The sequence below is a fragment of the Bubalus kerabau genome, chromosome 4, assembly GCF_029407905.1.
Source record: "Bubalus kerabau isolate K-KA32 ecotype Philippines breed swamp buffalo chromosome 4, PCC_UOA_SB_1v2, whole genome shotgun sequence".
NCBI classification, from domain to species: Eukaryota; Metazoa; Chordata; class Mammalia; order Artiodactyla; family Bovidae; genus Bubalus; species Bubalus kerabau.
In genome coordinates this window covers 170,754,899-170,768,395 of record NC_073627.1, presented here as the reverse complement: position 1 = coordinate 170,768,395, position 13,497 = coordinate 170,754,899, and the positions used below count along the sequence as shown (strand labels likewise).

Here is a 13,497-nt window from a genome sequence, read left to right as displayed (position 1 = left end):
CAAAGTATGGCCACAGACTTCTTTTTGGAGAAGGCAATGGCACCCCACTCCAGTACTCTTGCCTGGAAAATCCCATGGACGGAGGAGCCTGGTAGGCTGCAGTCCATGAGGTCGCTAAGAGTCAGACACAACTGAGCGACTTCACTTTCACTTTTCACTTTCATGTATTGGAGAAGGAAATGGTAACCCACTCCCATGTTTAGCCTGGAGAATCCCAGGGACAGAACAGCCTGGTAGGAGGCCGTCTATGGGGTCGCACATAGTCGGACTTGACTGAAACAACTTAGCAGCAGCAGTAGCAGCAGCAGACTTCTTTTTCCTTAAGATTTTTTTTTTAATGTGGACCATTTTTTTCAGCCTTTATTGAATTTGTTACAATATTGCTTCTGTTTTATGCTTTGGTTTTTTTGGCCAAGAGGCATGTGGGATCTTAGCTACCTGACCAGGGACCGAACCTGCACCCCCTGCACTGGAACGTGAAGTCTAAACCTCTGGACCACCAGGGAGGTCCCACCGTAGACTTTTTGGTGGGAAGATGGCAAAGACGCTCCCACACAGGGATGGGTAGTATCTGTGGCCCTTTCACTTCTACCGCAGAGACCTTACCAAGGTTGTCTCTGTGAAGCCTCGATGTCATGTTGGAGGATTCCTCTTCTCTCCTTGGTGATTGCAACACATGCCTGGGGGCATGGTTCTTCCTGACTTTGGCCAGCCATGGGGGAGGATTTCCTCTCTGTCCCAGTGAGTCCCATGATAACAGTGGGGCTGCGCTGCTAGCAGCTGTGTGCAGAGCTCAGACCTATCCCTGGAGCAAACAAGGAGGGGAAAGCTTCTTCACTGAGTGGCCTCCCATCCCCTTGGGGGAACTGGAAGGATGAGGCAAGCCTGAGGAAGTTGAAGGGAGAGAAATGGCAAGGCACCCCATCACGTGTTTGGAGATGAGCTTTGCAGAACATCTGCTAAGGGCTGTTTTCAGGCAGGTAAGCTTTGGGTAACAGGCATGCAATTAACTAACAGGGTTACTGTTATCCATCCATCTGGGTTGCCATAGCCAAAACCCAGAATCAAAATTCCAGAGGATGGGTGCATGAGAATCACTCCAGGAAAATGCATGCATTGTAAAATACTAATGGGCTGATAATAAAACCCTATGTGAGCTCCGTGGAATAGCAGTTACAAATGTGGCCCTGGGCAAGATACTTATCAGATCAGATCAGTCATTCAGTCCTGTCCGACTCTTTGCAACCCCATGAATCACAGCACACCAGGCTTCCCTGTCCATCACCAACTCCCGGACTTCACTCCGACTCACGTCCATCGAGTCAGTGATGCCGTCCAGCCATTTCATCCTCTGTCGTCCCCTTCTCCTCCTGCCCCTAATCCCTCCCAGCATCAGAGTCTTTTCCAATGAGTCAACTCTTCACATGAGGTGGCCAAAGTACTGGAGTGTCAACCTAAGCTTTAATAAAATGGAAACAATAACTGTTCAGAACATCATAGGAAATAATCTATGTAAAGCATGAAGTGAATGCCCAGTAAATAGACATAAGAGAAAGCACAGGAAGTGCTCGCTCCGGAATCTTGGCTGCCGTCTGGCGGGGCTGAGGCTGCGTGGTCACCTGTGCGCAGTGCGCGGGTGAGCCTTCGTGGGGGCCATCTCTTTCCCCTGCTCCCCAACCCGAAGCTCGGTACCTGTGGGACGCGGGGCAGGCCTACGCGGGTGTTCCAGGCCAAGGACAGACATGAAGACTGGTGCAATAATCGGTAATCGCGGCGGCGCCGGGTCTGGGAGAGGCGCGGCCCGTAGAGCTCAGAGGTCGCTGAAGCCCGCTGGGCGGCTCGAAGGATAGGCGGGGCGCTGTGTAATGTTCAAGCTGGGAAAGGCTTTACGTGGCTTGTCAGAACCGCATTTGTGGTTTATTAGACAGTGAAGAAAGTGCAAACAGTGGGAATTTTTTTCCGAGGTACTTCACACTGGATCCCAGAGAAGAGAGTTTTGTTTGGTACGTGGATCATCCACAGAACCTGCTTTCTGGATCCATCATCACTGTTGGAGTCATTAAACTTACCCACATTTCAAAGTCAAGGATGCAACTAAGCAAAGGCCAAAGGCTGAGTTCTGTTTTGCTGTGAATGCAGGGAGGAGAAAATATTTCCTACAAGTCAGTGATCAGCAGGATCTAGTAGAATGAGTAAATGTGGTAAACAAAGCTATAAAAATGACAGTACCAAAACGAGGTATTAATCTTTTTCTTTTTTAAAATTTATTTTTAATTGGAGGGTAAGTTCTTTACAATGTTGTATCGGTTTCTGCTGTACAATAATGTGAATCAGCTATTTGTTGTTTACTTGCTAAGTCCTGTCTGACTGTTTTCGACCCCATGGACTGTAGCCCAACAGGCTCCTCTGTCCATGGGATTTCCTGGGCAGGAATACTGGAGTGGGTTGCTGTTTTCTTCTCCAGGGGCTTTCCGACCCAGGGATTGGACAGCACATCTCCTGCACTGGCAAACGGATTCTTTACCACTGAGCCATCAAGTATAATATATCCCCTCCTTCTTGAGCCTCTCTCCCATCTAGCTGCCCATCACAGCCTCATTCTGATAACCCAAGTTGCCCAGGTGAATGTGAAAGAAGCAAATGTCTTACAGAACTGACACTGTTGGGGTGTGCCCATTGTTACCCCAACTCAGCAAAAAGAAATAAACGAATGTGGTGAAAGTATTGACAGAAATAAGGTGAAGCGGTCACAAAGCCATCTTCCTTACTTTCCTCCCAAACTGCCTTCAGACAGTGCAGTGATCAAAGCTGGTTATTGTGTCGAACAAGGAGCAGTGAAGAAAAACTGAAAGAGAAGATATTTTCAGTTGGATGGAGACATAGTAGCCTACTTCGGATCTGAACTGAAAAAGGAACCTCTCTGTGTACAGCCACTTAAAGAGCTTCATCAAGTCCAGGAATGTCAGCAAAGTGACATGATGATGAGAGACACCCTCTTTGAGACTGTAACATTGTCTCGAACTTTCTATGTGCAGGCTGATGGCACAGTTGGATGCATGCAGTTTTGAGTGCCATTGTAATGCTGCAGGACCCACAGATCTGCATCTTCTAGGCTGCAGGAAGAAGGCTGTGAAATCTGTGTATACAGAAGAGCATTCCAACAGTCCTTCCGAATCCGAACATGCCCTCCGCTCTGCCCGTGCTGCAGCAGCCACCCCACATTCCACAGCCTCTCACAGCAACCCCTTGCAGGGAGGATTTTATGAATCTCTTGCCAAGGTCAAGCCAGGGAACTTCAAAAGCTTGACTGTCTTTTCCAAGAGAACCAGCTTCCACAGTGACTGAACACGCTCTGCTAAAACTTCAAAGTAAAAATGGCCCTCGGGAACAAGCCTGTGACCCTGTGGACTTGGAGGACAGGGCCTTCCGGTCAGTGATGTGTATGTCAGGCGGAAACACGTGGAGCCTGACCTGCCTCATCCGCCCTCAGTGTTCTTTCACAAGGCTTCTCGCCAGTCATAAAGGGGAAATGGGTTTTAATGCATATAGTATCCTGCATCATTGCCATCCTCTCTTATAAGCTGGTAAGCCAAGAACAAAATGGGTTTAGAAAAGGCAGACGAACCAGAGATCAAATTGCCCACATTTGTTGAATCATAGAGAAAGCAAGGGAATTCCAGAAAAATATCTGCTTCATTGACTACACTAAAGTCTTTAACTGTGTGGATCACAACCATCTGTGGAAAATTCTTAAAGAGATGGGAATACCAGGACCACCTTACCTGTCTCCTGAGAAACCTGTATGCGGGTCAAGAAGCAACAGTTAGAACTTTACATGGAACAACTGACTGGTTCAAAATTGGGAAAGGAGTATGACAAGGCTGTATTGTCAGCCTGTTTATTTAACATCTATGGAGAGTACATCATGTGAAATGCCAGGCTGGATAAGTTACAAGCTGAAATCAAGATTGCCCCGGGGGGAAATATCAACAACCTCAGATATGCAGATGATACCACTTTAATGGCAGAAAACAAAGAGAAACTAAAGAGCCTCTTGATGAGGGAAAAAGTTGGCTTGAAACTCAACTTTCAAAGAACTAAGATCATGGCATCTGTTCCCATCACTTCAAGGCAAATAGAAGGGGAAAAAGTAGAAGCAGTGACAGATTTTATTTTCTTGGGCTCCAAAATCACTGCAGACAGTGATTGCAGCCATGCAATTAAAAGATGCTTGCTCCTTGGAAGGAAAGTTATGACAAACCTAGACAGCATGTTAAAAAGCAAAGACATTACTTTGCTGACAAATGTCCATCTAGTCAAAGCTATGGTTTTCCAGTAGTCACATATGGATGTGAGAGTTGGACCATAAAGAAGGCTGAACACCGAAGAATTGATGCTTTTGAACTGTGGTGCTAGAGAAGTCTCTTGAGAATCCCTTGACCTGCAAGGAGACCAAAGCAGTCAATCCTAAAGGAAATTGATCCTGAGTATTCATTGGAAGGACTGATGCTGAAGCTGAAGCTCCAATACTTTGGCCACTTGATGCAAAGAACTGACTCATTGGAAAAGACTCTGATGCTAAGAAAGATTGAGGGCAAAAGGGGTTGGCAGAGGGTGAGATGGCCGGATGGCATCACCGACTCTATGGACATGAATTTGAACAAACTCAGGGAGATAGTGAAGGACAGGGAAGCCTGGTGTGCTGCAGTCCATGGGGTCACAAAGAGTCAGACAACAGAAAGCCAAGAAGCTAGGGAGTAACCTAACTAAATGTAGTTTTGTAATAGTGGCCTACCCAAAGTGTGATGGGCCCTTTCTTGCTCTCTCCCTGGAGCCAGCTGGCATGGGCCTCTAAGGCAGAGGCCACTCCGCCACAGCTCTAGCCCACCAGACCAGCCTGTGCCCACTGCCCACCCACTGTGCAAGCGGCCAGGTGGGAGCTCCGCTCCGGGGATGCCAGCTCCCCAGCCACTTCATAGGTCAAAACTGACCAGGGAAGCCAGTGGCAGGCTGAGCCCAGGGTGCCTGCCACATCAGACAGGATCCCAGTAACAGGCATGTCAACTCCTCCTGCGTGGCCATCACGGTTTCCGCTGCCCACATGTCTTGCTCCTTGAGAGCTTGAGGATGACCTTGCTAGAGCAGCCCGTTACTTCCTGAGACCCGGCCGCTTTCTTGGGTCGCATCTTTCTACTCAGGGTACAATAGGGGCTTTGCTGCACCCTTGGCCAGTGCCAGAGTGAGCCCCTCCACACTCTGGCAAGCAGAACGAGCTTGGGCTCGGTAACAGTTTCTTTTAAAAAGAAAAGAAAAAAGCCCTAATGTGTCTCAGTAGCAACTGTCTGATGCTTTGTTTTCATGCAGTGATAAAAGTGTGTGTGTGACACTTTTTTCCTAGTGAACTTGACAGTTTAAATGTTTCACAATTTAAAACATGAAAATGCTTCTTAAGTATTTTGGTTATTTTTAAAATGCTACTGTGACTTCCTATTAGATGTTCAAACTCTATGCATTCTTATTGGTTAATATTATTGAATGAAATAGTGCCAAAGATATCTAAACTCTTGACATCATCTGTGGTGCTGTAAAATGTACACTATAAATTGGACAATTTTGAAATTATAACCATTTTTGATGCTCTGAATCTCAAGGTGAGCAGTGAGTTTTGCATAGAGGATGTTATTGGACTAGCAGTAAGGGTTGTGGGTTATACTGGGGTGGAGAAAGGGGGAGAATTAGAATTCAAATAAGCTATAACTTGGACATTTGTAAAACTTTAGTCAAGATGTACAGCATTTTGTGAAAATTCTTTGCCGTGAAATTTCTTGGAGATTTGACTTTCTTGTCAAAGTTTTGTAAATAGTCCTTACTTCCATGTTTGGGTAAGTGAAAGACCTCAAGTTTATATGTAAAGACTCCTGGAGTTTGTTTAAATTCATGTCCGTTGAGTCAGTGATGCAATTCCAACCATCTCATCCTCTGTCGCCCGCTTCTTTTGCCCTCCGTCTTTCCCATCATCGGGGTCTTTTCCAGTGTGTCAGCTCTTCGGCTCTTTCTTCTATATTTGGATCAGTGAAAGACCTCAAATTTATATGTAAGGACCTCAAGTTTATATGTAAAGACCCTTAGTCAGGTGGTCGTAGTCTCTGCTTTTTGTCACTAATAATCTATATTCAAGTGTCTGTGTTTTTTTATCTTGTTTAGGAATGTTTTGAGATTAATGTACTCAAAAGTCCTACATGATGGGTTTTATAGAATTAGGATAAAATTAATTTTCAGTAGCATAGGTTAATGTGCTAAATAACATGCCATTTTGTGTTAGAGATACTGGAATACTGTTATTCTACTATCTGTGTAATATTTATATTTTAAATGTGTCTTTTTTAAAGATTTGTTTAATGTGGACCAATTTTAAAGTGTTTTATTGAATTTGTTACATTATTGCCTCTGTTTTATGTTTTGGTTTTTTGGCCCCAAAGCATATGGGATCTTAGCCCCCTGCATTGGAAGGTTAAGTCTTAACTAGACTGCCATGGAAGCCCCTCAATATATGTTTTAAAACACAAATTTGAGTATACATTTAATCATGGGGATATCATAAATATAAGCACCTCTCTAAAAAGTCATTATTTCAGGAGTTGAATAATAGACCAGTATGACCAAGTAGTGTTTTTATGGTTCAGTCTTAAACATTTGCTCTAAGAAAATAGTCTTGAATTTCACATGCTGCTGTTTTTATGATTTTTTGCCACATTATAGTACTGTGTTGTTTTGAATTCACACATGTCACTGTTTCTCCTTTCCATTTTCTAAGATGACTTCTTGTTTGAGAAAGAGAAAGAGGGAGTGGATTTCTTACTACAGTTTTGGGGTCTAGATGTTACTATCTATTTTACTACAATGATCATAGCATCAGTTTAAAAACCCAAATGCATAAAGAATGCACCACTCCACATTTTTATTCATAAGCTAATACTTTGAAAACTTATATTAGATTTTTTTTCTTTTTTGCAGTTACATTTGAAAATGATAGAATGAAAAAGCTTTATTTATTCTCTTTCTCTGCAGATATATCCATTACATCGGCTCTTTTAGAAAGCTCATTTTTCATGAACACACCTAAGACATATTGTGCAGACAGTTGGTAATATTCAGGACTTTAATACTGTTTTCTTTGGTACAGCTCCCACATTGCATGTTCATTTTAATATTTTGGTATAGTAATTTAATATACTTCAGAGTGGAAAAATATTAGCTTTATTTTCGGACTTTTTATAGAACTACCCTTGTATTCAATAGCATAGGAAAATGTTCTTGTGAGTTTCAGGGTCTCTTTGTCTCAGTACTTTTATGATTCTATGAAAATTATTTAATTATTTTAAAACTTATACTTTTGTTGTAAGTATGCCACATCTGAATTGTTTAAAAATTACTTTGAATACCTTAATATTTGCTGCATTTTTTTCTGTAACTATAACATGACTTTTTCAGAATGGAAATATATGTGTGCTTCCCAATGTTTACTTTTGTGTCTGATCTCTTTATATGTCCAACTGTAATGATGAGAATAAATGCTCAAAATTAATTCTAAAACAAAAAACAAACAAACAAAAAACATCCAGAAAGCACAGATGAGAGCATAAGCCTGAAGCAGGAAGACTGTCTTTGTTCATTGAGAAGGCCAGAGGTAAGGCACAAGGCCAAGGTTTCTAATTGCCTGTGGAATGCTTTATTTTGCAGAGGTCCTGCTGGAAGCTTTGTACTTGACTGTGGATCCTTACATGAGGTATTATTTTCCTCTGGAAAATTCTTATGTTGTGCATTGGATACTACCTTGCCATGGGCTATCTTAGAATAATCCACTGTCACTTCCCCATTTCTCCCAGTATGATGTCAGTGATGGGATTCACAGATGCTCATCTTTTTCAGGCAAAAGTCTGAGCAGAATGATGGTAGACAACACCGGCCCCTTTATTTTACAAGCATCCCCTATCTTATTGTGTTCAATTTGCCCCTCGTCATTCATCAGAATTGCTTCCCAAGACACTAAAAGAAGAAATAAGCCAAACTCCAGTTTCTCCATGTCACTGTTGGCAAATCATTTGGGTAGAGGAAGATGGCTGAGGCTAAAATTAGATTTTCTTGCCTTTCCTTTACATATATTCTTGTAATTTAGGTAATCTGCAGCTGACTAAACTGTGTGTACTTAGTAAGCAATTCGGGGTGGGGAGGGAATAAAAGCTTTCATTGGCCACTGAGTCAATAACTTTTTGCCTAGGTGGACAATGCAGTCATCATTCTTTTAAATACTTTTTTTTCACAGTTGATTGATAGAGATTCAAATCTAAAGTGAAAAATGTATTTCCAGATGTTAACTAGCATTTCTTTTTGCATGTCTAGTGTTTTGGGTAACAAGTGCCCAGTGGAACCTGGGTTATGTTTTCAAAGTCATTGGTAGAAATTCAGCCACAATTGAGCGTGATGGTAAAATTCTCACGTTCATTTCATAGAAAAATACTACCAGATCAGAACTGCCTGTTACAGCTTTCCTCCCCAATTCCACCCAGTTGTACTGCCCTCATGTGGCTGGGTTTCAGTTTTATATACAGTTCCCTAGTGGTTTTCCATTTGGCTTGAAACTTAAGACCATTTTCTCCCAGATGCTCCTATATATTAAGAATGGTTTTGTTTTGTTTCAGAATTATGGCAAAAAGCTTGAAGGAGGGTGACATGATGATGGGAGAGCAAGTGGCCAGGTAGTGATATCCTTTTGTCCCAGTGCTTGGAAAATATGTCTCCCCTTTACCTCCTGCTGGGCCCTGTTTCTGTCCATCACTCCTACAATCTCTTCAGGTTGTGTGGGTCACTCACTGTTCAACCTTGGAAATTACTTGGGAAATCTGTCCTTTTCCTGACTAGCTGATGGGGAGGGAAGAAGGCAAAATTCTTATCATTGCAATTTAGCTTTGCTATCCTTACTTTTGAGGGTTTCCCTGGTGGCTCAGATGGTAAAGCATCTGCCTGCAATGCGGGAGACCCGGGTTCGATCCCTGGGTTGGGAAGATCCCCTGGAGAAGGAAATGGCAACCCACTCCAGTATTCTTGCCTGGGAAATCCCATGGACAGAGGACCCTGGGAGGCTACAGTCCATGGGGTCACAAAGAGTCGGACACGACTGAGCGACTTCACTTTCTTGGAGAAAGAAAGTGAAATGGGGATGGGGAGGGAAGAAGGTGAAATTCTTATCATTGAAACTTAGCTTTGCTATCCTTACTTTTAAGTACTGAAAAAAAAGTGTATTCATGCAGTTCCTGATTAGTATAAAAATTCAAATAAGACAAAAATTTATATATTGGAAACTGAAAGTTCCCCCATCATCTGAACTTTAGAGATGACTCTCGTTAATGTATTATTATTTCAAAAATTGTTCAGTACATGTACTAATATTTATAATCTCTAAGGGGATTAAAAGCCCTTCAGCAAATTGCTTTTCCTCAATATGTCATGGCTATCTTTTGTTGACAGTGTATAAATATACCACTTACCTCTTAATGGCTTGCAGATTACTCCATTGTTTTTATTGTTGTTAAGTCACTAAGTCCTACTCTTTGCAACCCCCATGGATTGTAGTCCTCCTGGTTCTTCTGTCCGTGGGTTCTCAGGTAAGAATACTGGAGTGGGTTGCCATTTCCTACTGCAGGGGATCTTCTCAGATCAGGGGTCAAAACTGCATCTCCTGCATTGGCAGGCAGACTCTTTATTTCTGAGCCACCTGAGAAGCCCATTCCATTGATACCTGACATTTAACTTATCTACTCCTGATAACAGCTCTTTCCAGTTTTTTCTACTGGAAATAGTTCTGCAAGGAATATGCATACATCGATCTGAGTATGTCTCTGTATTCTTTGCCTACCTGGATGACTATTGCTTTACCTTGAATCCCCAGAAGTGTAAATTCTAGGTCAAAGAAGATGTACATTTTAATTTGAAGAGATAACGACAGATTTCACTTCAAAAAGATTATAACCATTCCTACCAAGAGTGTCTTAAAGAACCTATTTGCTTGGTAACTGTATGATCATTGCTAACTATCACTCTTGGCAATCTGAGATGAATAAATGATACTTAACTGATCTTGCTTATTCGATGCTTAGTTTAATTTGCATTTCTTTCATTATTAGTGATGTTGACATTCTCTTTGAAAATTAATGGTTTTCTTCTGTGAATTATCTGTTCATGTCATTTGCCTTTTTCTTTTAAGTCTTTTCATCCTTTAAAATGATCTGTAAAACTTCTTGTGTGTTATGAATATTAGTACTGACAACATTTGGGCTTTTATCTTTCTTTTGTGTCCAATTATAGCTGAAAATTTTTATGTGATAAAATTTCATGATTAGAATGGCTTTCTCCCCTCCAAAATTGCTAGAATATTTATTCACTTTTTCTTATAGTATGTTATATTTTATCTTCTAGAAATTTAATTTTTATTTTGGAGAAAGGACTGAAGTGTTTATGCTTCAAATGACTAGTTATAATACCATTTATTGAAATCCTATTTGGATTTTTGTTGGAATTTCAATGACTTTATAGATTCATATAGGGGAAACTGATTTATTTACAATATTTCTCTCCAAGCACAAGGTATATATCTCTTCATTTATCCATTTTTGTCTCATGGCCTATTAAAAGTTTTCTTTGTATAGGATGAGATTGAACAATAGTGAAGTAGATCATACTTCCATGCTGAGGGAGAGGGACAGTGAGAGAGGAAATGTTGAGGACTCAAGAGAGAGGAAGGGCTAAGAGATGAAGGGCAGCCTCTGAAGAAGAGAAGAGGTGATGTCCAGGTCACCTTGAGCCAGAGGATGAATTTCTCATGCTTAGAGAGGAGTGAGTGAGGACAGGGACAGATGCTGGACCAGTTGAGAATTCCTCTCTGATGGCCCATTCTGTGGCTATTCTGATGGAGAGATGTGGTAGGGTATTTGATCAAGGACTATGAAACTCAGTGCCCCTTTGTGGAGACTAACCAAGCAGCATCCAGACTCCCTTGAAAGGAAAGAGGTCTCACACATCTGAATGTGCTTTCTCTTTCAGAGTTGTGGAAAGTAAAAATTCAGCCTTCCCAACAGGAACTATTGTGGTGGCTCCTTCTGGCTGGACAACGCATTCCATTTCTAATGGGGAAAAACTGGAAAAGGTGCTTGCAGAGTGGCCAGACACATTACCACTGTCTCTGGCTCTGGGAACGGTTGGCATGCCCGGGTGAGTTTCATGGGTATATTTCACTTGTTTGAATCCCTGACATTTTGGTTTTCCAAAATGGTTGGTCCAGAGCTTGATTAACAAGAAGAGACTTGAGGCATTCTAAGCTCAGGAGTGGATTAGAGAGGATGATGGGACTATGAAGGGAAGAAGAGGGGCTGGAGGGGAGAGAGGATGGCTCAGGTACAAGGAGGAAGTGACAGTGAGGAACGGCATGGGGCATGGTCCCTCCCGCAAGTGGTGACACAAAGAAACCAGCTCCTTCAGTCCCTGGAAAGGTCTTCCTTCACCCCTCACTCATCTGCCTGTACCTTGGCCTTTCTGTATCACCTCTGATTCCTCACCACCTTTCAACATCTGAGTTTCCAGAGGTGTCAGGGGATCTGAAATTTAATAACTGACATGAATCACAATAGTTGTACAGTCACTCAGGGTGGATAGCTTTAAAATAGCCCAGTGTCTCTTGGCCTGGCACTCGGGAAGACTCCTGGTCAGTGCATCCTGCGTCTGCTCTCCAGGCCCCAGCTGCTCTCTGCACCTCAAGGTTCTTCTTGTGCCCTGGAGAAGCAAGGTTGACAGAATTCCTTTCGGAGTCCCCAAAACTTATCTAGGCTGAGGAGTTTCTCTAAGTTATGTGATCCTTTTCTTCCTTCTTTCCTTCTTCCCACTCTTCTGCCCTCCTTCTTTTTAACCTTTTGGAGGACTTCTAGAGAATGAAATATTATTCATTTCATTGAATGAAATGAATGATCAGCCTCCTGCATAACCAATCCCTTACATCTCAAGTTCATGTAACACTCAGAATTTGAACTCCTCAGAAGTACCACAGTCAGGAGACAACATTGTGAAATTAGAGGACGCTTAATGCCTTCTTGGGCCTCCCAGGTGGTGCTAGTGGTAAAGAACCTGCCTGCCAATGCAGGAGATTTAAGAGACGCAGGTTTGATCCCTGGTTCAGGAAGATTCCCTGGAGGAGGGCATGGCAACCCATTCCAGTATTCTTGCCTGGAGAATCCCATGGACAGAGGAGAATGGTGGGCTACAGTCCATGCGGCTCCAGAGTCAGACCCTACCGAAGTGACTTAGCAGTGCCTTCTTACATGCAAATAGTGGGCACTAAACAGAATGACAGCCCTTCTCGATCTTTCCTGGCAGGCCTGTGCCCTCTACAGTAACAGCACTTCCTCTCACCGTGTTATTCCACCCATCCTTCTCTCTAAATTGTGACCCAGGGGTAGGAGCACAGGGGTGAAGGCAGACACAAGCGAACCACAAGGTCAGTCTCCCATGACTTAGTTGGAGAGAAAGTAATTCATAAAATATTAGGAGATTTGAATTCTAAAACAGAAGACGATGTATTCATTTGTGGGTATATTTCTCATTCACCTGTTCCAAGTCCCTAAGAAGTATGTTTTTACTCCAATCAATTTCATACAGTGGTTCTCAAAGACTGAGTGGGAGGGGTGATACAAACCACATTTCTAGCCTCCCCTAGCAACACATCACCCATTCTTTGAGAATTTTTGCCTAGATGAGCTGCTTATCAACAGGATGGATCAACACTTCCAGAATCCAGGAGCTTCCGCTAATCTATGAAAGAAGTTGAACTTTGAAACCTAGGGACTTTCAGCTGTCCAGTCTGTCTCTTTCAGCTATCTCCAAAGATTTCACATCCTCCCAAAGTATTGCATTATTTCTGTCAATGGGACCTCTGTCTTCCTCTTTGGCTGAAAGAGTTTAAGTGTTTTTCTCTCCAACATGTTGATTCTATCCAGTCACCCTTCATCCAAAGCATACCTTAAATTTTCTTTATTGTTGGCGTCTCCATCTTATTTCCAGTTTACTTTTATTTTTTTATTACTTTTTAATTACTTTTTTGGGGGGTTGTGCTGGGTCTCTGTTGCTGCACTCAGGCTTTCTCCAGGTGCAGCAAGTGGAGGCTGCTGTCCCTCGTGGTGCATGGGCTTCTCACTGCAGTGGCCTTTCCTGTTGTGAAGCACAGGCTCCAGGCACAGGAGCTTCAGTTGTTGAGGCTCATAGGCCCCAGAGTGCATGGGCTTCAGTAACTGTGGCACGCAGGCTTACTTCTCTGCAGCATGTGGAATTTTCCAGACCAGGCATTGAACTCACGTCCCTTGCACTGGCAGGTGGATACTTATTCACTGTCACACCAGGGAAGTTCTCCAGTTTACTTTTAAAACATGATGTTTGGGAAAGACCTTGTATGTCTTA

The 13,497-nt window shown here is 42.7% G+C and overlaps 1 protein-coding gene and 1 pseudogene across 3 annotated transcripts in view; both read left to right on the top strand.

Moving 5' to 3' along the window:
• Positions 1–13,497, top strand: part of PTGR1 (prostaglandin reductase 1) — a 30,398-nt gene that overhangs the window by 1,927 nt on the left and 14,974 nt on the right. For all 3 annotated transcript variants that reach the window (XM_055580347.1, XM_055580348.1, XM_055580346.1), the window contains 3 exons: positions 7,741–7,786; positions 8,700–8,756; positions 11,098–11,265. In XM_055580347.1, coding sequence (XP_055436322.1) covers positions 7,741–7,786; positions 8,700–8,756; positions 11,098–11,265 — 271 coding nt within the window. The remainder of the gene's footprint in view (positions 1–7,740; positions 7,787–8,699; positions 8,757–11,097; positions 11,266–13,497) is intronic.
• Positions 939–3,077, top strand: LOC129648512 (pleckstrin homology domain-containing family A member 1-like; annotated as a pseudogene).